This window comes from Raphanus sativus, chromosome 3, assembly GCF_000801105.2.
Source record: "Raphanus sativus cultivar WK10039 chromosome 3, ASM80110v3, whole genome shotgun sequence".
Classification (NCBI taxonomy): Eukaryota; Viridiplantae; Streptophyta; class Magnoliopsida; order Brassicales; family Brassicaceae; genus Raphanus; species Raphanus sativus.
Window position 1 is genome coordinate 24,854,272 of NC_079513.1, and position 19,716 is coordinate 24,873,987.

At 37.0% G+C, this 19,716-nt stretch overlaps 6 protein-coding genes and 1 long non-coding RNA gene across 10 annotated transcripts; 5 read left to right on the forward strand and 2 right to left on the reverse strand.

Moving 5' to 3' along the window:
• The first annotated feature begins 1,711 nt into the window (after window positions 1-1,711).
• LOC108846226 (uncharacterized) lies at window positions 1,712-3,192 on the forward strand. 2 transcript variants are annotated; one of them, XR_008943161.1, is made up of 5 exons: window positions 1,712-2,105; window positions 2,182-2,269; window positions 2,367-2,434; window positions 2,631-2,925; window positions 2,997-3,192. It is a non-coding gene; the product is annotated as an uncharacterized LOC108846226 (long non-coding RNA). The 2 variants fall into 2 exon arrangements; XR_008943160.1 differs by having other exon boundaries at window positions 1,713-2,074.
• Window positions 3,193-4,797: 1,605 nt separating this feature from the next.
• On the forward strand, window positions 4,798-8,674 carry LOC108844097 (lysine-specific demethylase JMJ31). Its single transcript, XM_018617304.2, has 15 exons — window positions 4,798-4,924; window positions 5,013-5,096; window positions 5,209-5,292; window positions 5,383-5,532; window positions 5,635-5,703; window positions 5,785-5,911; window positions 6,166-6,238; window positions 6,377-6,493; window positions 7,010-7,129; window positions 7,252-7,270; window positions 7,435-7,516; window positions 7,597-7,919; window positions 8,048-8,163; window positions 8,257-8,350; window positions 8,466-8,674. The coding sequence occupies exons 1-15, from the start codon at window positions 4,817-4,819 to the stop codon at window positions 8,529-8,531; spliced, it is 1,632 nt and encodes a 543-aa protein (XP_018472806.2). The 5' UTR covers window positions 4,798-4,816; the 3' UTR covers window positions 8,532-8,674.
• Window positions 8,675-9,248: 574 nt separating this feature from the next.
• Window positions 9,249-10,775, forward strand: LOC108846964 (DNA-directed RNA polymerases II and IV subunit 5A). 2 transcript variants are annotated; one of them, XM_018620138.2, is made up of 5 exons: window positions 9,249-9,403; window positions 9,689-9,909; window positions 10,018-10,197; window positions 10,276-10,389; window positions 10,550-10,774. In XM_018620138.2, the coding sequence occupies exons 2-5, from the start codon at window positions 9,709-9,711 to the stop codon at window positions 10,673-10,675; spliced, it is 621 nt and encodes a 206-aa protein (XP_018475640.2). In that variant the 5' UTR covers window positions 9,249-9,403; window positions 9,689-9,708; the 3' UTR covers window positions 10,676-10,774. The 2 variants fall into 2 exon arrangements, with proteins under 2 accessions (XP_018475640.2, XP_056861287.1); XM_057005307.1 differs by lacking the exon at window positions 9,249-9,403 and having other exon boundaries at window positions 9,694-9,909; window positions 10,550-10,775.
• Window positions 10,776-11,823: 1,048 nt separating this feature from the next.
• LOC130509398 (chaperonin-like RbcX protein 2, chloroplastic) lies at window positions 11,824-13,172 on the reverse strand. 2 transcript variants are annotated; one of them, XM_057005306.1, is made up of 5 exons: window positions 12,699-13,172; window positions 12,532-12,623; window positions 12,351-12,408; window positions 12,196-12,252; window positions 11,824-12,116 (listed from the first exon to the last, which is right to left on the reverse strand). In XM_057005306.1, exons 1-5 carry the CDS (start codon window positions 12,984-12,986, stop codon window positions 11,994-11,996), a joined length of 618 nt encoding a protein of 205 aa, XP_056861286.1. In that variant the 5' UTR covers window positions 12,987-13,172; the 3' UTR covers window positions 11,824-11,993. The 2 variants fall into 2 exon arrangements, with proteins under 2 accessions (XP_056861286.1, XP_056861285.1); XM_057005305.1 differs by having other exon boundaries at window positions 12,196-12,261; window positions 12,699-13,169.
• A 1,076-nt stretch (window positions 13,173-14,248) lies between these two features.
• LOC108844773 (uncharacterized) lies at window positions 14,249-15,007 on the forward strand. Its single transcript, XM_018618073.2, has one exon. The coding sequence runs from the start codon at window positions 14,351-14,353 to the stop codon at window positions 14,720-14,722; it is 372 nt and encodes a 123-aa protein (XP_018473575.1). The 5' UTR covers window positions 14,249-14,350; the 3' UTR covers window positions 14,723-15,007.
• An 861-nt stretch (window positions 15,008-15,868) lies between these two features.
• On the reverse strand, window positions 15,869-17,876 carry LOC108847854 (uncharacterized). The gene has a single exon (XM_018621215.2). It carries the CDS (start codon window positions 17,536-17,538, stop codon window positions 16,219-16,221), a length of 1,320 nt encoding a protein of 439 aa, XP_018476717.2. The 5' UTR covers window positions 17,539-17,876; the 3' UTR covers window positions 15,869-16,218.
• A 343-nt stretch (window positions 17,877-18,219) lies between these two features.
• Window positions 18,220-19,460, forward strand: LOC130509400 (probable plastid-lipid-associated protein 8, chloroplastic). The gene is made up of 4 exons (XM_057005310.1): window positions 18,220-18,506; window positions 18,588-18,711; window positions 18,785-18,964; window positions 19,053-19,460. The coding sequence occupies exons 1-4, from the start codon at window positions 18,288-18,290 to the stop codon at window positions 19,241-19,243; spliced, it is 714 nt and encodes a 237-aa protein (XP_056861290.1). The 5' UTR covers window positions 18,220-18,287; the 3' UTR covers window positions 19,244-19,460.
• Window positions 19,461-19,716: the final 256 nt, after the last annotated feature.

A 19,716-nucleotide genomic window follows, 5' to 3' on the forward strand; every position in this document is an offset into this window, starting at 1 on the left:
AACCATATGACATGTCATCAATCTTAATAGCCACGTCACAATTTTTTTTGTGAAAACGATTGTAGAGAAGACATGTGGCAAATCACTTCTCAAATATAAACTAGGGGATAAATCGAAAGTAGATGTTAGGAAGAATTAAATAAAACGGTTATTCAGGTTTTCTTAGATCCTTGATGTAGGTTCTCTAGATAACTCATGGACACCAACCTTCACAGTTTGCTTTGGTCCCGGAACAACCCTTAGTGGAGGGACAACAAAAGCAAGTCTTATCTTTGGTTGTGAGCTTTGGACATGTTTTTTGCGTGCATTTATTCTGTTTCGCTAGAAGACTTCGGACATTGACAGCTATATAAACAAAAAAAAAAGTAAAAACAATATCATTTGGAGGAAAAAACAATTATCGAAAAATTTATGATGGAATTACAATAGTGAAAAAAATAGGTAATGAAGAAATGAGAACTATTATAAATGCATACATTCATGAAGAGGAAATAAAGTAATCAAGATGATGCAAAAGATAGCGAACTGGGATGACGACATATTGTTTTTGATACACACGTTTAGTATTAATTCTTTTGAATTTAAACTTACTGGGTTGATGGTTGAAAAATCTTTTTAAGATTGATTAATTTATAGATAGAAGTATTGCATGGTTTGCATGGAGATCCATAAAAATGGGCTAGATTTGTTTGACCCATTTTGTTGTAATTATATTGGTGTTTATTTTTTTCCTTGCTAATTTTTTTATAGAAACAGTCAAACTATTGTATGGTAAAGAAAAATACATGAGTTATTAATAAGTTTCTTAAATACAAACTACTAATTATTTAATCAACTATTTCTTAATATGTATATTAAAGATTTTACTAAAGTATTTGAATAACAAAAAATGGTACAATTTGAAAATATTGATTAAAATGATGTATTTATATAGATTTTATTATTATGAATATTTGTTAGAGATCGTTGATTTGTTGTGCGTCGTCGCCTAGAGATGTTATAATACGAGTATAAGGGTTTGACTGGTTTAAACGCCGCGGTTAAAGTTGCGGAAATTCGCGGGTGCGGGAGTTTGTGGTTTTAAGCGTTATCTAGCGTTTTGTATGATTTGCATAACGTTTAAAATTTGTTGTGTTTGCGGGATATTTGTGACTGGTTGATTATGAAATATTACAGCGGTTTAATAATAAATTACAAATATAAATATATTATAATATTAAAAAAATATAAAAAACATATTGTTGTGATAAAATATAATAATTATTAATATAATATGATTAATAATAATATTATGTTTGGTTATTTATTTTTTAATTAGTGAAAAGTTACAATTTTAATAAATTTTTTTGAATATTTATATTTAAACTTTTTAAATAATATTTTTTTCGTTTTATATATGTGTATATTTTTATATATATATCTATATTAATTTTTTTAAATTCTAATCAATAGCTAATTTAATTTTTTTATAAAACAAATTACGATATTGTTTGTGAATTTAAATTAATATGTAAAATGTATATATTTTTATTTATAATATTTTTATTTTAAATTTTAAAATATTTAGAGAAATATTTTTTTTTATCCATCCGCAACCGTCTACAACTGCAAATATTAGGTGGAGCCAGTTTTTGGTTTTAAAAGGTTCGGAATGAACCGGATTTGTAATTTGTAACTGTTTGTATGATTTTTTTGAAAGGGGGTCAAAGCCCACCTTTACTGGCTCGGCGGATTTACCAAACTAGTTAAGCCATGGTAGGAAGAAACCAGTTAAGCCATGAGTTTGTGAAATCTAGAAATTCGAAAGCAGATTTACCAAAAAAAAAATGAGAAGAAATTTCTTCGCAGGCCAACGCTCATTCACGATTACGAATCTCTTCTTCTTCTTCTCTAAGGATTTAGACATTGAGAAAAGTTTCTTATCCAACCTTGACTGGCTCGGCGGCGTATCCATGAGCTATGATGCTAAGTAGATTACCACGGCGTTGCTACTGCACTTCTGTTCATCATCGGGCCATGGCTGTTTTTGGAATTGGGCAATCCCGGGGACAAATACAAAGGGACTAGGCACAATGTATCCAAAACATGTTATTTAAGTGATAAATGTATTCAAACAACTTGGATCTGCTTCTTATGTTGAATCTCAAATATAATAGTTGTCTGCTCTGGTTTGGCTTACAGATTGGGTTCGAGATGATTGATGTTTTTGCTGAGTCAGTTGGGATTCAAATGAACCTAGTGAACTTCAAGGCTATAATGGGACAAGGATGTGAGTAACATGATGCGAATCTTTATCTTTTTTTTTTTTTGTGAGTTTCGATTTTGAATTATGGGCTTTTATCATTTTTATGTTGCCCCCTTCTCAGGTTTCGTGGGTGATCTCCCAGTTATCTTGGCAAAGCCACAAACCTACATGAACCTGAGCGGTGAATCGGTAAAAATCTGCTTCTCCTATTCTTACTATCATACTTTTAAAAAACTTGTGTACACTATGACATCTGGGCATGTTAGAGGCCTGATGAGAAGCTTCCTAATATTTGATATAGTTATTATAGTGTTGAAGAGATGTATAGTCATCATAAAATCTGTTGTCTTTGTTATTTACTGTGTCTCTTCTTAAACTTGACCAGAGTAGAAGTCGGCTTACTACAAGTTACCTCACAATCGTGTAATTCTTGTAATCCTATTAGTATCTGTTTCTCGCTCTCAAGGTCCTACCATACTTATAACCATTTTGAAAGGCATGGAGATATTCGAGTTTTGTAGATGGGTATTGTCAGCTTTTCCATATGACAGAGAAACTACTTAGAGAATTTTCTGATAAGAGTCGAGTGAACGGTTTGGATGTTGATGCCCTTTTCATTTCACACGTCCAAGTGAACCAAGCAGCAAAACAGAGACGGAGTGTGCTCATGGAAATCAAGTGTATGTTTTTCTTTATGCTACTCTAATTTTCAGCTTTGGTTTCTTTTGTGTGCTGACTGTCTCTTTCACAGCTTACATGCAGTGCCGGTCCGGACTCGTCTGGCGTCTAAAGCGGTTGAAAAAAATGCTGTCTTTTTACTATAACTTAATTTAACTGTTTTAAATTAAACTAAAGTTGTTTTCAAAAGAAAAAAAACATCAAAACATTATTTGCAGATCACATTGTATGCTTTTTTTTTCTTTCATAATTAGAGTTCACTTGGTTGATTTCCAAATACTATTTTTAATAGCTTTTAAAAAAAACTGGTAATAGCTTCTTTTTTTACAAATCCAAAGAATAAAAACAACAAAAGAAAATAATTTATAGATAGGATAGTTTAATTGTTTTTCACAGAGATTTAGAAAGATATTAAAAATGGGACAGTTTTAAGTTTTTATTTTATTTCAAAAATTTCTAACCAATTACAATAAAAGGCTGACTTATTCCGTCAAGATTCAATCACAATGAAACATTGGAACATGAGCAAAATGATAATTCAAGTTTATTGTTGTAATATGTTTTATTCACATAGCTATTTTAGGAAAACCAAAACAAAAATTAAAAAGAAAGACAGAAAGAGAAGATAACTCATTTTTAATAAAACAAAAGATATAATTGAGTTTTGTTTAATTAAAGTATTTATCTAATAACATATTATTTAATGTAATATACATAACAAAATAGTTAAGTTGTTTGAACATGTAAGCACAAGTCTTACGTATAAATCTGTTATTCTCAGAAAAGAGAAAAATATTATTATCACCAAAAAGAAGGAAAAAATGAGAGTGCTGGTTTCGAATCCTGTAATAGGAAGAGAGCAGGAGCATGTTACAACCACTAGACTAAAGTACACTTTGCAAAAATTGACGCCCCTAAATATTTTAATATCGTGGCGCCTAAAGCCTGAGCTTTATGGGCTTTAGCCCAGGGCCGACACTACTTACATGTCAAATCCATGCCACGTTGAGTTAATTTTTGTCTAGAAAATGAAGAACTTGTGGGGAAAGAGGTAACTTATTCACCTCAATGGGCGTATGTAATCTTGATTTTCACCACCACCAGTGATCTTCTTCTACAACCACTTTTTGTTATATATTCTGCAGCCTGAGAGTCATTTGGAAGCCAAGTCAAAGAAATGAACCTTTTTTTGAGAAGGTAGACAGTGATTTTCATGGTCACTTGTGTTACAATACTTTATACATTTTGTAAACTGCTCTTTCATTAAGATAAATAGCCAAAACTGCAATAGACATTGATTTTTTTAGCTTAACCACAGTGTTCGCCGTCGGAGGTTAACCGACTATTCTGTAGATACGAGGAGTACAATGTTAAATTATTTGATAGTCAATATGATCGAATTGTGGATTCACCGTATTGGGTTATCCGTCAAATTTCACTAGTTCATAGTTTTGCCAATTAATGCATACTAATTTAGTATTTTTTATTAAACAAAACAAAATTAAAATCAGTTCATATTGTTTATTGACATGTCTTTATCTTTGAAAAATATACAATTTAATTAATTCTGACTCTATCTTTATACGATACATGTCAGTTTATTGGAGATTTTGTGTCTGTAAAACCAATTTTGTGCTTTTTTTTTTGTAAAATTTTAGTTCGGTGTGAAGAATAAATTTTCTCAGAAGCATGTTTTCACAGCCGTCGCAAACGTCAAAAACGCTAATACTGTAGCCATCTATCTGTAAACGTTTAAAAGTGAACCAAGAAAGCCTATGGACAACAAGTCGTATGTCACCGCCAAACGCAAACGCAAACGCAAACGCCAAAAGAAGCTTATAAAAAAGCATAGCACGTTTTTGAGTTTTGAGTCTTTTGACGAATCACCAAGGGATGATGAATACGCCGAGGGGATGCGAGTTTCCGACGATTCAAACCTTCGAGAAAGCTCCTTCCGCTGCCGAATTTGAGTCCGGCGTCGAGCTCACGAACTTCCCTGCGGTTACTTTTTTTTTTTCTTTCCACCTCTCTTTTTCGTTGAATCCGATTGATTCTCTTGTGCTTGATTTCGTCTTTTCGTCTTCTTCAGGTTTTCCGAGGATGTGCTAGTAGTAGTGACTGGGACGCCTGTTCAAAGTGGAATCCATTCAAAAATGGCCTCGATTATCTCCACGTGTGTTTTCTCTCTCTCTCTCTCTTTTACAATCTCTCTCACTCCGATTGATTGATGCGAAAAAAAAAAAAAAAAAAAACCTTATGCGTGGATTTGGAATTGTATTATGAAGGAACGTGCAGGTTCAGTGGAGGTGGAGGCAATGCTTTCTAGGACGGCTCCGATTTTCAATGGTGATATCAGAAGCCATGAGAGGGTAAAGTAGTAAAAACTCCATTTTGAATAGTCTTAGGTGAAAATTGAGCTTATAATTTTAAGTGTCTCTGGTTTCTTGTTTGTACTCTAGGTATCAATGCCTTTCTCTGATTTTATTAGACTATGCAAGCAGCATATGATAAGCAAAGAGAATGGTTCTGGTGTTGATGATGCAAACTCCTCTGCTTCTCTTTGCTCTATTCCTCAGGATCCTACACCTGGACAAATATACCTAGCACAGGTTCTTATCATCTTCAGCTACTTCTGGTTGGTGGTGGTCTATGGATATGTTTGCTCTTCACTTCCCTTTTGATTGAACATGCATTTTTTTTTTGTTATCCAGTTTCCAATTCTGAATGATGAGAAAGAAGACAAGGTTCAACTCAAGATTCTGAGACGAGACATTCAGACGGTATCTGCTCTTTGTTTCTACCGCAGCTGCTCGCAGCGTGAACGTTCTTAACATCTACTTATCTGAATTGAATTGATGCAGCCCACTCTCTTAAGGGGAAAGTCACTGTCTTCTATAAACTTTTGGATGAACTCTGCACAAGCTCGATCCAGTACCCACTATGATCCACATCATAACCTCTTATGCGTAGTCTCAGGCTGTAAAAAAGGTTTGGCTTTCCTCCGAGCCAAACTCCCAGGAAGTTGTTTCTGTTATTTTCTGTTTCCTAGTGGAATCGATTTGGTAGTGTATAAGTGTGAAATTGCTTCACGTTAGGGCATGTGGGTTTATAGAATGTTAAGTCAGCTAGTTTGAAGTCGGTTTAAGGTTCATCCTAAATACTGGCACAGTCAATGATTTAACTATATGTTTGTATGCTTTCTTCCGTATAAACTAATTTCAACCTCTTTAAATCATCAATAGTTACCTTGTGGCCCCCTTCCGCCAGTCCCTCGCTCTATCCAATGCCTATATACGGAGAAGCGTCAAACCATAGGTATCTTTCTTGGCATTTTCCGTACATTTTTGTGGTTATATCCTGAGCACGCACGGCGTGCAGTAATTGAAACTTATCATGATCAGTAGATTCAGTACTAGACTTTTCATTGCATTATTATGTTTACTGTTCATGTAGTTCGGTTGGTCTAGACAATCCGAATTTATCAGATTATCCAAGAGCAGAGCATTCCCTCAAGCAGTCACAGGAAGTTACTCTTAAGGCCGGTGATGCAGTATTCATTCCCGAAGGTTGGTGAGTATACTCATATTTTCTCAGAAAAGTTTTCCTAGTAGCACATAGCTTTGTGTTTCAGAAAACACTGAAATTGCTAAAAATATCTTCTAATAGATCCTGCTTCATATGTGTCGAAGTGTTTCCTAATCCCTTGAAGTTATCATGTCTCTGTTACGTAGCTTTTGTTGGTTGTGCCGCTTTTCTAGATTTTTAATTACTCATGTAACGTATAGAAGAGAAAGTGTCTCCACCTGGATAATTGGCATTTGTTTAGTTTCTGGGTGTGTATATAGCTCATGTTATGTAATTTGCATATGCCTAGAGCCTCTGATCCATATGCTTGACATGTATTTTTGTTAGCTAGCTTAGTATCATGATAATGAAAATGACACTTCATTGGTTAGGAGAAGTACCTGGTATTATAATTGCAAGTATTGAAGCTTTGCGAATTTACTAAGCCTTATAGATTTGATATGAGAACATTCAGTAGAAGGTTAATGGATTTATTTCAGATTATCATCATAATTTATGCAGGTTTCATCAGGTGGATAGCGATGAGCTGACTATTGCTGTCAACTTTTGGTGGCAATCAATCATTATGTCTAACATGCCGGAACATATGGATTCATATTACCTGCGCCGGATTACAAGAAGGTTTGACTATAAATCTTGGATTATTATAAAGAATATGTTTTTGCGTTACCGTTTTTGTTTTGTTTCCTAACTTATGTTCCTCTTTCTTTTTCATGTGCCTTTATCTCGTGTCATATAATAAGATTGATAGACAGAGAAATGGTGTGTAAGTTATTCTATCTCATAGTTATATATTGTTGGAACTTATGATAGTTTCTTTGCTCATCCTGATTTTGAATCTAAAAATGTAGGTTCGTCTACTCACTTTAACTCATATTTGCCAAGTTTACTACCCTGTATTTACCTTGCGACTTGGATTTTGACAGAGCCTGTTAGTTTCAAAGCCTTCTTCAACTGATTTGAAGCCGCCGTCTGAACATCTTGACCAATGTAATATTGGACAGGCAGGTAATGACACTCTGATGGTGTAAATCCTAAGAAACCCTTTAATAGCTTGTCTGACTTTCACGGTGATGGAATCATTGCAGAAGGTGGGGATGATAACTCAAGCAATGAAAGTATTGAAAAAGGCATCAGCTCAATACGTGAAAAAACACCGCTGCATGATCTAGATCCTTCTACTTCCCTGGCACTTCATGAGCTTATTTCCTTAGTCCATGACCACGTTAATGCTGTGGATACAAGTAAGGAACTGCAGCACACTCCACCCAGTTATTCAAACCCAGCGTCCGAAAGGGACAATAGCAAGATCCTGGTGAATTCATTGTCTTGTTTAGAAGATGATCGTGTTGCGCATATGCTTTGGAATCTTGAAGCATCTAAACTTCGGGATGCTCTCCTTGCAATGGCAGTAAGTTTACAATAAGTGATTCCTAGCGCACTTCATCATTTTGGTCGAAATGACCAACTTATTTTTGTTTTACATGGAGTTTTAAGCTCTTTGAATTAACGTGTTTGTATCATGTAAACTCATTTCAGCGTTATTTCCCAAGAACCTTAGAAGCGTTAATACTCCACATGCTATCACCTGTTGCTGCGGAAGTCCTGACACAGAAGTTTGATGAGATTGACCAACAGAGTGGTGAAGAAGATAGGTTTGTTCTGAAGCCAATCTTCTTGTGTACTTATTTCCGTACTTTGAAACTGAAGAGTAACTTGTTGTTTTGACTTCCGTTTCCAATTCGTAGGGGCCAGTTCTATCGGGAATTTTATGGTGCCTTCGATGATGAATCAGCTGCGATGGATATCATTTTAACTAGGAAAGAAGCTTTTGCATTTCAGGTATGTTCTGTAGAATCAAACGATAGAACTTTGTTATCTGACTAGTTGATGCAGAAAAAGACTTATCATCAAAGTCCCATGGACATATATAAAATTATATGTACTTTTGTTACAGGCCTTTGAGAATGTACTAGACAAGTATTTGGGGGTCAACATTGCTTCACCAACCACAAACATATGAAGCATGTCTCCGTAGTGTGTACTGGAGACATATAAATGTGATCGGATGAGAGAGAGCATGTTGCTATCGATATAGTAGTAAACATTGTGATAAAAAAAACATGTTGCTGTTGATGTTCAAAGACTTAAAACTTGTTTCTTTAAGCTTCTGCTCCAAAAAGAGAAAGTCATAAGAATCACTGGTGGTAATGGAACCTCGGCTGAGGTGCCCGCCACCCAGCTTCGAAACCCGGCCACAGCGATTTAACATCCTTACTGCTGGGGCGCTGGACCCCTTCGGGGGATATTTGGGAAAGTGGCTGCCCAGACACCAGAGATATCAAAAAAAAAAAAAAAAAAAAAAAAAGTCATAAGAATCACCATATAGTTAAGCTATAACATATATGAAGAAAAAGTTATCAGTTATTCAAACTGAAACTCAATGAAAGAGTTAGTGAAAAAAAAGGAGTAAGAGCTAGAAATCAGCAAAGCATATCACACATAAAGGGAGTTGAGCAATAACATATACAATCAGAGACTGGATCGATGCGGTGATTGGTGAACTAGAAAACTTTCATTTATTTATTTATATCAAATTCATCAATTTTACCATATGTTACATCTTAAACAATACCGAGTAAACCCTAAAGATCAATAGGAGTGTTGTTTAATTGAATAACCGAGATTGTTATGTAAACTTTCCTTAAGACTAAGCTGATGTTAAAAAGAAAAAACTCTTTGTAATAAATAAAAGGTTAAAAAGGGGTAGCTTGCGCTCTACTTTTCTTTTCCTTCCGTAAAGTGAAACCCTACCGACTTTTTCGCGGCTCACCAAAAGAAAATAAATTAAAAAAACCTTCGGAATCTTCCAGACACATCCACCATTGCTCTCTGGTACGTGAAAACTTGTTCATCTGTTTCCTCGTCTCTACTTGGATTGAACTTTTTTTATTATTGCCATGGATTAGAGTCTTTTAGTGTGTGATGACTTGAAACACATAAATTAAGAGCTGTCTGCAACATGTGAACCTCTTAGGTTTTTCACGATCATAAAACACATAAATTAAGCAATTGCAGAGTTTAAATGTTTTTTTTTTCTCTCACAAGGAAGTATTGTTTATGGTTCTGTTTAAGAACTTTGGAAACCCATAATAATACATGGTTTTTTGAGTTTTGCAGATTTTTTTTACTGTGAAAAGATGAGTTTATCCGAAGAAGAAATCAGAATGCTTTTCAGAGTCAACAAAACACTTAGCCAAATGCTCAAAGATCGTGGCTACATTGTCACTGATTCTGAACTTGAGATGACTCAAGAACAGTTTATAGAAAAATACGGCGTGAACATGGAAAGAAAAGATCTTGATACTATTAAGACTAAAAAGAATAATGAAACTGACAAGGTTCGTGAGTACAAGGATACGAGTTTTTCTTTTTAAGTGTTTTTTTTTTTTACAATTCTTCTAACTAATTGCTCAAGTTCGTTTCCTTGTGGTGGTGGTGGTGGTTAGATCTTTGTCTTTTTTCTACAAGAAACAAAAATGTGCCATATCAAGCCTTGCTTTGAGCGCATGGTATCTCATAATGTCTTCAAAGCAATTATTGTCGTGAGGAAGGATATGAACCGCTTCGCTGCATCTGCTGTAACCGACGCAAACTCAAAACAAAAACTTTACTTGGAAAGTTTTAAGGTTAGTGAAAAGTTTATCCCTGCTTCCTCTTGTTTGTGTCTCGGAACATACTCTTTAAAGGCTCATATTCCTATGCAGGAGACAGAGCTTCTGATGAATGTAAAAGAACACGCTTTTGTTCCGGAGCATATAGCTCTGACAACTGAGGAGAAGGAAGCTTTGTTGGAGAAATACACTGTGAAAGAGAATCAGGTTCGTATCTTGACACTCTTTAAGCAATGAAACTAATTTATTGTGGAGACAAAAAAAAAAGAAAACTTTGATGTTTGATCTCTTTTTGTTGGGTCCTTTTTTTTCATTATAGCTAACATGTTTGTTTGTTTTACTCACTTGTGTGGTGTGTTGTCGATAGCTTCCACGTATTCAGTATACGGATCCTATCGCTAAATACTATGGGCTAAAACGTGGAGAAGTTGTGAAGATCATACGCAAGAGTGAAACATCCGGTCGTTATGTCACGTACCGATATGTTATATGATACTTAGAGCTTCTGATAGGATTTAGTGCTTTTTTTCTTTCAGTTTTGGTTAGGAAGAGTAAGAAAATTTATCAGTTTTATCTCATCAATATATAGATAGGAGTTGAAGACTTTGGATGTTAATCAAGTTATATAATTATTTTTCTTGCTGTTTCGAGTTTGAAAATGCTAACCATGATCACAACACTCTCCTCCAGATGATGACTCTTAAATAGGGCTGGGCGTTCGGGTATCCATTCGGGTTTCGGTTCAGTCCATTCGGGTTTCGGGTTTTCGGGGTCAAAGATTTCAGCCCCATTCGGATATTTCTAAATTTCGGTTCGGGTTCGGTTCGGATCTTTGCGGGTTCGGTTCGGGTTCGGATAACCCATTTAAAATGTTTTTAAATTTTCAAAGTTCATTATATACTTTAAATTTTCAAAATCTATAAGAAAGATAATATATTACATATAAATTTTCATAACATATATGTAAAAATATCTTAATTTAACATATAAATTAGTTTTCTTTGAATATTTGGATAAAGAATCAATAGATATTTAACTATTTTGGTGTTTTTAGTATACTTTAGCTATTTTAAACATTTACTTTTGACTATTTGCATATATTTTTCGAGTATTTTAGAAAACTTAAAGGTATCCTATATATTTTTAATATTTTTAATTATACATTATATATAAAATAATGTATATTTTAAGTATATAAATTTATTTCGGATACATTCGGGTACCCAAAATATTTCGGTTCGGATCGGGTTCGGTTTCGGTTCTTTAAATACCGAAATTTTGAACCCATTCGGATATTTAATCAATTTCAGTTCGGGTTCGGTACTACTTTTTCGGATCGGGTTCGGTTCGGTTTTTCGGGTTCGGATTTTTTGCCCAGCCCTACTCTTAAAGATCGGATTTTTATACCATGCTAAGTTTTATTGGCTTCCAGATTAAAATAAATCGATGATAATAATAAAATTGGTTTAATTCTATTAAATATCAATGTTGGTCTTTTTAAACTATAAGTCTTCCGATTTTGACCGCATAAGTCAAGTACATTTGTTATCAAGGGGTGAAGCAATACTCTGTTTTCATCTGTTATTTGTATCTGTTAACATATCAGTAATAGGGTGAGAGGTGTGAGCGTAAGAGATAATCGAGAAGAAGATATAGTTTTGCCATATATCATAAACAGTACATGCCAAGAAAAGACTCGTATATACTGCTCAATGAACTATATTATAAACTAAGAGAAGCTCAAGGTCCTAAAAAAACTGAGAAGCGAATTCACAAAGGAGATGCTGTTGGTTTTGTGACATATACTTTCTTCAGCCAATAACCTCTGAGTTTGAGTCGTCAGAAGGCCATATCACGGTCTCCATCAGCCGTTCACGCATCAACGCCAAGTTCTCATCTGATATATCTTGGTATATCTTCCCATGGTCGCATTTCTACAACAAAAAAAAACCTATACACCATCAGTTTTGAATCCTATTTGGTTCCCATGGCAGGTTTAGCGATTGGTTATACCTTGATCCACTTCCCATACAAGTGGAGGCGTGTGATCATAACTCTTTCTGCAAGCTCCTGATTCTCCTACAAATCAGTTGCTTGCTGCTTAAGTTTGAGCATCTAAAACTTCTTCAACTAATCTTATCAGATGCTATAAACTAAGCTTTTGTTACCTTGCCGAGTTTGCGAAGGAATCGTTTGCCTTCGGTTGGTCTATTTGATACGACGTAACTGTTTTTAAAAAAGAAAACAAAAGATACACCACAACGACCATAAAACAAGAATAATGATCAAGTAAAGTGTGTTTGTTAATCTAATCATAGAGAGAGAGCTTATCAAATGATTTTGACCTACTTGTAGAACCAAGTGTATCGAGGAGGATTCATTTCGTATAACTGATGAAGAACCGTCCTCACAGCTTTGTACGTGAAGTAGTTTATAAGTTGCTGCAAAGTTTTGAAAAGTGATTAGAGACAGCCATATAAGCTTTAACGATTTGACATTAAAAGAAGTTCTCTCACCGTCTTGACATCTCCGAAGGTATCCTCGTAGTTCCCAGCAACGTCCTCGTTCACAATCACGAGCTTCTTCTTGCTCCTTCGACTCGCAATTCTTGGTACGCGTTTGGTAGAAGAAACCCTGAAAACAATGCTTGAACCGGTAAAAGAGCTTCCTAACTCTAGCTTTCTTGCACTGCCAAGGATCTTCTTCTTGTTCGGAGAGCTTCTTGCGTGAGCATCAATACATAAACATGAACCGCTTGGGGGATCCATCACCGATGAACCAACAACAAACAGAGCACCCACCATTACTTCCAAACAAGAGGATCAGTTCCGTTTTCCCCGAGGATATAGGGAAAAGCAGTTCAAGAAATCAAGAAACAGTTGGTGGGGATCGATGGAAACAATCTGAAGAAGGAAAGATGAAACGTGTTTGGTAATACAAAACAGAGGGAACACGAGTTGGGTGTGTAAGATGGAAAATGGCCGTTGAATAACAGCCAGTCAAAATCATAGAGAAGTCTTTTAGATATTTATTTATTTATTTATTTATTTGCAAAGCAAAAAGCAAAGACAAACAAGAAAACCTACCGGGTGGGCTTTCGGGTTTACGTGACAGTTCGTAGAATAAGGTCGTCTTGTAACTTAGAAATTGCACAGAAACTGTAGTGGACAACCACAACCCCCCATATTCACATGTCCATCTTAAAGGAAGAGACTAGGAGAATATTAATGTAGAGAAAATAGATTGAATGTGGTTAAAGAGGTGCCATAGACTAAGTGCAAAAAAGAAAAATCCCGGTACGATATGGACCACCCATGTTATAGCTTTGAAGGTTCACTACATTGCAAATATGGATGACTTGAAGATGAATGTAACAGTTGACAAATGTAGAAATCTACACTGATATGGTTAAAGAGGTTCCATAGACTAAATGCAAAGAAGAAAAGTCCCGGTACAATTGTGGACCACCACCAATGTTATAGCTTTGAAGGTTAGAGATTGTGGAGGATGGCAACTGGCAATAAATATAACTTTTGCAGAGATAGACGAGTTGAAGATTAGTATAAGTGAGAAGGCGTTATTAAATTTTAATATTTCTGTAAATTTCATTGATGTAAGATCAGCATGACCATAAAAAAATGGACTCTGGTTAAGAAAATCAAAGTACTAACGTAATCCCTGATGTAGCTGATCTGTAAACTACCATTTTATCATCTCGACGATTATCAATCACACATCGACAGATAATAGTCTTCTCTAATTAGGAAAGCGATCCAAATAAAACCATAGCTCAATAATAACATCCCTATCAGTTTAGAGCACAGAGCATGTTTCAAGCTACCTTTTATTTTAAAATCATAGTTTTAAAATATACAAGACACCCTTTAGTTTAACTTTATTTGTCTTTAAATTTAAAAGCTAAAGTTTCAATACAGAGAACCATAGGACCACATCCACGTGGTCTCGACCGACCACTTCGGAACCCAAAAAGCCCTGAAAATTATATTTCAATCAATTAATAAGCGAGAAAACGCACACACATTCAAAGCATTTACTTCTTTATATATACCACACACACTGCTAGTAGAGAGACATCTATATTTCACTAACACATTCTAAAAACTCTAGACCTTTATCAAAGCCAGAGAAGATCAAGAAGAACAAACATATGGCGAGATCACCATACTACGGCTCATCCTTCTTGGACTACATCTCTCTCCCAAACCCACACCTCTGTTTCTTCTTCATGGTCGTCTTCTTCGTGTTCTCCTTCACATGGTACTTGAACTACGAGTCCATCCTCGAAGACACCATGAATAATCTCAAGTTCTTCATCATCCTCTCCCCTCTCTTCCTCCTCCTCATCGTCCACTTCTTCTCTGGGGGACTCTCCTTGTACGTCCCCTTGCCTGAACAAGACTCCATTCACCATGCCGGTTCATCACCTTGGGGCGTAGCAGCCGTGCTCGTGGTCATCTTGTTCATGGTCTCGTACCAGTCAGACATCCACGAGATGTGGTTCCCCTTTGGGGCTAAGTAGATCATGAGATCAGCCTGATTTTCCATGTTACCAGCCCTATCTAGCTAGATATGGAACAACCATGTTAAATATCAAGTAGTATGTACTTTTCTTTTTTGATGAAGATTTAAGTCTCGCATGTGTAGGAGTGAAACTTTTTTCGAAGATCTCTTAAGTCATATCAGAGTGTCCTTATATGTAGATGAAGTTATCTCTGCTTGTATGGTCTGCTTGTATTCGTAAATATCATATGGAAAAATGAGACGAAGACAACCTTTTATTTGATGCAATAGAAAGTTTAATGGATGAGGTAAAAGCTTAAAATGAATATTGCAATGATACGAATATTGTGCCTAATGTGTTTACATTGACTTGGGGCACTACCGGTAGTAGTGGTTCTTCTTGTCCTCTTTTGACAAGTGGGAGTTGTTATTCTCGTGATTCTCAGCTTTTTGTAAAGAAATGGTCGGTCACAACGCCGTTATATATATTTTTGCAGGAATATAATATGCTCCGTCACAAAAGAATATTGGATACAGCAGATTTTTTGCTTATTTTTGAAAAAGTTTATCAGCAACGTTGCATTGTTTTGGTTATAGAATGAGTAATCTTGAAAGCAATTGCTTACTATTTATAATACCCAAGTGTTATCTTTAATTTTCAAAGTTTGTTTATAAGAGAAAAAGACACCGACGTATTTTACTTGCCATTCCCACCACTCCTTTATAAAGTTAGGCGTAGATTTTAGTGTGTGACAATTCATAAATACGCAGGATTGAAAGCGACATTTCTCCACTATGAATTTCCCAAATTTTCTAATCGATCGTCCAAAATTATAGAGAAACTAGATGACTGATTCACGTTATGTGTGAGAAAAATATAATTTATAAGAAGTTCTGAAATACACGTTATTTTAAGTGAGACTCATAAAGAAAAAGTAAATAGGCCTCTTTTGTCAAATTATGTGGACTGTATAACTGACATTAAATAGCCCAACCGAATGGCCCATATGGACCCAAATCTTGATCAAAGGACGAAAGACAAGACATGACATCAATCTCCCGGAAGTACTCAGAGGTTCACTTCAAGCTCAGCTATCTGCAACTGTCTAGAACCAAGAGACGTATATATTCTTCTTGTGCTATTAAAAGTGAAACATGCAATGCATTAAAAGAAAAAACTTAAGACTCTATCATCCTTTAAGTTCTTTCACTACAATAATCCTTTCTTTTACTACAATCTTATTAACCGGGGAGCTTAACAAGGCCAACCAACCAGGTCATAAAAGGTAAAAGCGATCCGAACCAGAAGAGAAAAGCTTACCATGACTACTTTCACACAAACTTCACCGGGAAAGCAACTCTCCTGACTCTCTGATATTAAAACCCACGAGAGAACTAGACTACGCCTACTAAGACAAGCACATTTTGAACATAATAACATCATAGAGCTGCAGAGATCCATCACTAATAAAAGGGAAAATGGTATCATCATAAGTTCCCTTGCAAGCATCATAATCATATGGCTGTTCCTTGCTCTCCAACAGAATCATTCTCAGATGCATCTTCAAGCTTCTCCATCACCATTTCACTTTCCTTACTCTGATCCATACCAGCCATAACCCTATTGCCTTCCTCACACTCTTCTTCACCTGAAACTTCTCTAAACTTCTTCTCACCTTGGTCTTTCACCGCAACATCCTGCATACAACTATCTCCTCCAACCACATGGTTCCCCTTCCCGTCACCACTAGTACGCGAATCAGACCCCCCAGTGTCGTCTTCATCAGACTCATTCCCCACAACTTCTTCAACCATGTTCCTCCTCTCAAGATACTGCAACCTCCTCCTCAAGTCACCCAACTCCCTCTCCATCAAAAACAACCTCTCCTTCAACGTCAAGTTCTCCTCCTCAAGCTGAGCGATATGACTATCCTGATCATCAACTCGATTCTCCAACACATTGTTATACTCAGATCCAGGATAAATCATCTCAAACCTACTCAGATCATGATCCAACCTCCTCTCAACCTCAACATGCTCCTCCACGTCACTCCCGCTCGATCCACCTTCATCCTCATCATCCTCACCATCGTCATCATCATGTCCGTCAGATCTCAGCCTGATCAGCCCCTTCATGGATCCGTAACCGTCGACTCCCCACTCCTCCTTCGCCATATCCCCCAGCACCTCCCTCGACGGAGAAAACATCGGCGTCGGAAGTATCGCCGGCGTCACGGCGCAGGGAGACACAAGCTCGGCGATCCCGCCGGATTTCTTGGCGCGGATGATAAACGACGTCGTGTTCCTCGGCGCGTAAGGGACGTACCGGTTATTGTTGTTGTTACCGCCGTACTTCTTCTTCGGGTAAAACTTCTTCGTTTTCAATCTGTTCTGAGATTGAAGCTCGTTGAGCGCCGGTGGCTTGTAACCGCCAGGTTGTTGCGGAGGGTTGTACATCCTCATCATCGGCGGTGGTGGTTGTCTCTTATCGGTGTTGATCTTCTTCCCTTTCCAGTTGTTGTTGTTGCTCCGGTTCGCTTTGGAATGGTTAGATCCGAAGTTGTTAGGATACTCCGAGCTCATGCTAGGGTTAGGGTTAAAGTTCCGGGGATTCATCATGAGATGCTGGTGGTTGTTGTTGTTCATCATAACCTGTGGCTGCTGCTGGTTCATAACCAGATGGTTTAAGTTTTGGGACTGGTTGTTATTAAACGGAGCCTGGTTCATAATACGAGGCTGAACCGGATTCATTAGCTGAGGTGGATTCATCCTCTGCGGCGGAGGTTGAGCTATCATCTGTGGTGGTGGATTCATGAGCTTAGATTGATCGTTCATCTCGCAATTACAAACACACAAAATCACTAAATTATGAAACAAAACCCTAATTTCGCGGAATCTCGAAGTTTGAAGCAAATCAGCAGATAGATCGATGCTTGGGAGTGAAAAATCCTCAAATTACAAACCACAGATCAAAGAAAAAGAAACAACAGAGAGAGAGACCAATCAAAACAAAGGTAACAAAGAGAATCTCTCTCGAATTTTTAGTTTTCAGATTTTTAATTCTTCAGCTTTAAGATGAAATCAGGAGGTTTGAGGATCTTGTAATTGGATCTGGGGAATTTTTCGAAATTACAAGAGGAAAAATTAAAACGAAAAGAAAACTTTTTGTACGAACGGCTTTGTGGATGATAAGATTCTTTAAATAGAGGCCAAGGGTAGGCTGCTGGGTCAAATCAACGAAGGACATTCTATACGTAAAACTCAACGGCTTAGATTTATTCATTTCGAAGGTAAAAGTCGGTTACGGGTTTCTTTGAATATTATTTGTAATCGCAAGTGTTGGTTTAACATAACCGGTACCCAGGCCCAGACCTGATATCAAATGTGGGCCTTAATGGGCTGTATCATCGAGATAACGCGGGAGAACATATCTTCCTACGTGGCTGGAGGAAATCCGATGTAGGCCCCAGTACTGATTTCTATTCTGACGTGGCATCACCCAGATCATTGCAACCGTGTTCTTCTCCACCTTGTCTCTTCCACATTCCATTATCTCCATCTCTCTCTCTCTCTCTAGAGCTACAATGGCTACGGCTGCTTCTTCCTTTACAATCGCATCGTCCTTCTCCGAACCACGGACTCAGATCCGTTCCTCGAAGCGCTCGAGCCTCCCGGTACTTCAATTCTCCATCCCGTATAAGGCCAGTTCACGGAGCAGGAGACTCGTCGTGAGCTCCGTTTCAGCGCCCAACGTTGAGCTCCGTACTGGACCCGATGATCTCATTTCATCTCTACTCTCTAAGGTTTTGTATAGACTCGAGTCAACTTGTTGCAGATGATTCCATTATTAGTCGATGGTTATGGTTTTCGTGTGTTTCACGCAGGTTGCGAACAGTGATGGAGGTGTGACGCTTAGCCCGGAAGAACACAAGGAGGTGGCACAAGTGGCTGGAGAGCTTCAAAAGTACTGTGTGAGCGAGCCTGTCAAATGCCCTCTCATCTTCGGAGGTAAGAATCTAAAGCAGATTGCTTCTCCCTTGAATATAAAAAAATGTAAAACTTTTGAATTTTTATGCTGCAGATTGGGATGTGGTGTACTGTTCTGTACCGACATCTCCAGGTGGAGGCTACAGAAGCGGGATAGGCCGCCTCTTCTTCAGAACCAATGAGATGATCCAAGGCATTGATTCTCCTGATATCGTCAGGAACAGAGTTTCCTTTACTGCTTTGGGTTTTCTTGACGGAGACGTCTCCTTGACAGGTGAAACTGCAAAACCCTAGAGATGTGTATTTGGTCAGATCTCAATATGCGTTTTTAATGTTTTAACCTTGTTTTTTGGTCTTTGTAGGGAAGCTGAAAGTGTTGGACAGTGAGTGGGTTCAGGTGATATTCGAGCCTCCGGAACTCAAGGTGGGATCTCTGGAGTTTAAATATGGGTTCGAAAGTGAAGTGAAGCTTAGGATCACATACGTTGATGAGAAACTTAGGTTGGGTTTAGGCTCTAGAGGATCGTTGTTCGTCTTTAGGAGGCGCCAATAATACATTTATATACTTTGATGTGTCTGTTCTCTCTGCCTCGCCCATTTGTTTTTCCCCGTTCTGCATCGGTCAATGCAATTCACTACAGAAAAGAAGAAACAACACATGTGTACCTGCGAGAGTTTGTAACAGTGTAATATCAGAAACGTGTGTTATTGAACTTTGTTGTAATGTAAACTTCGTTCCAAAAGTTGTCAGAGTTGTTACCTACATGTTATTAAGTTATGTTCAAATCCAGAACCTCTCAGTCAAAACCTTTAACACAAGCACCATCCACATGTTCAGGAACAGCATATACATATGCAGAATGAAAATTAGGTCGAAGTTTCATTTTATTAGCACAAAAGCCAATTTTATTTGAGTGATCCAAACACATAGCTCAAAAGCCATTGAAAAACAGATACAAAGGTGTGCTGCTAATCAAAATAACGGACTGGTTAAATTTGACTGTTTTAATGGTATAGAAGACAGAG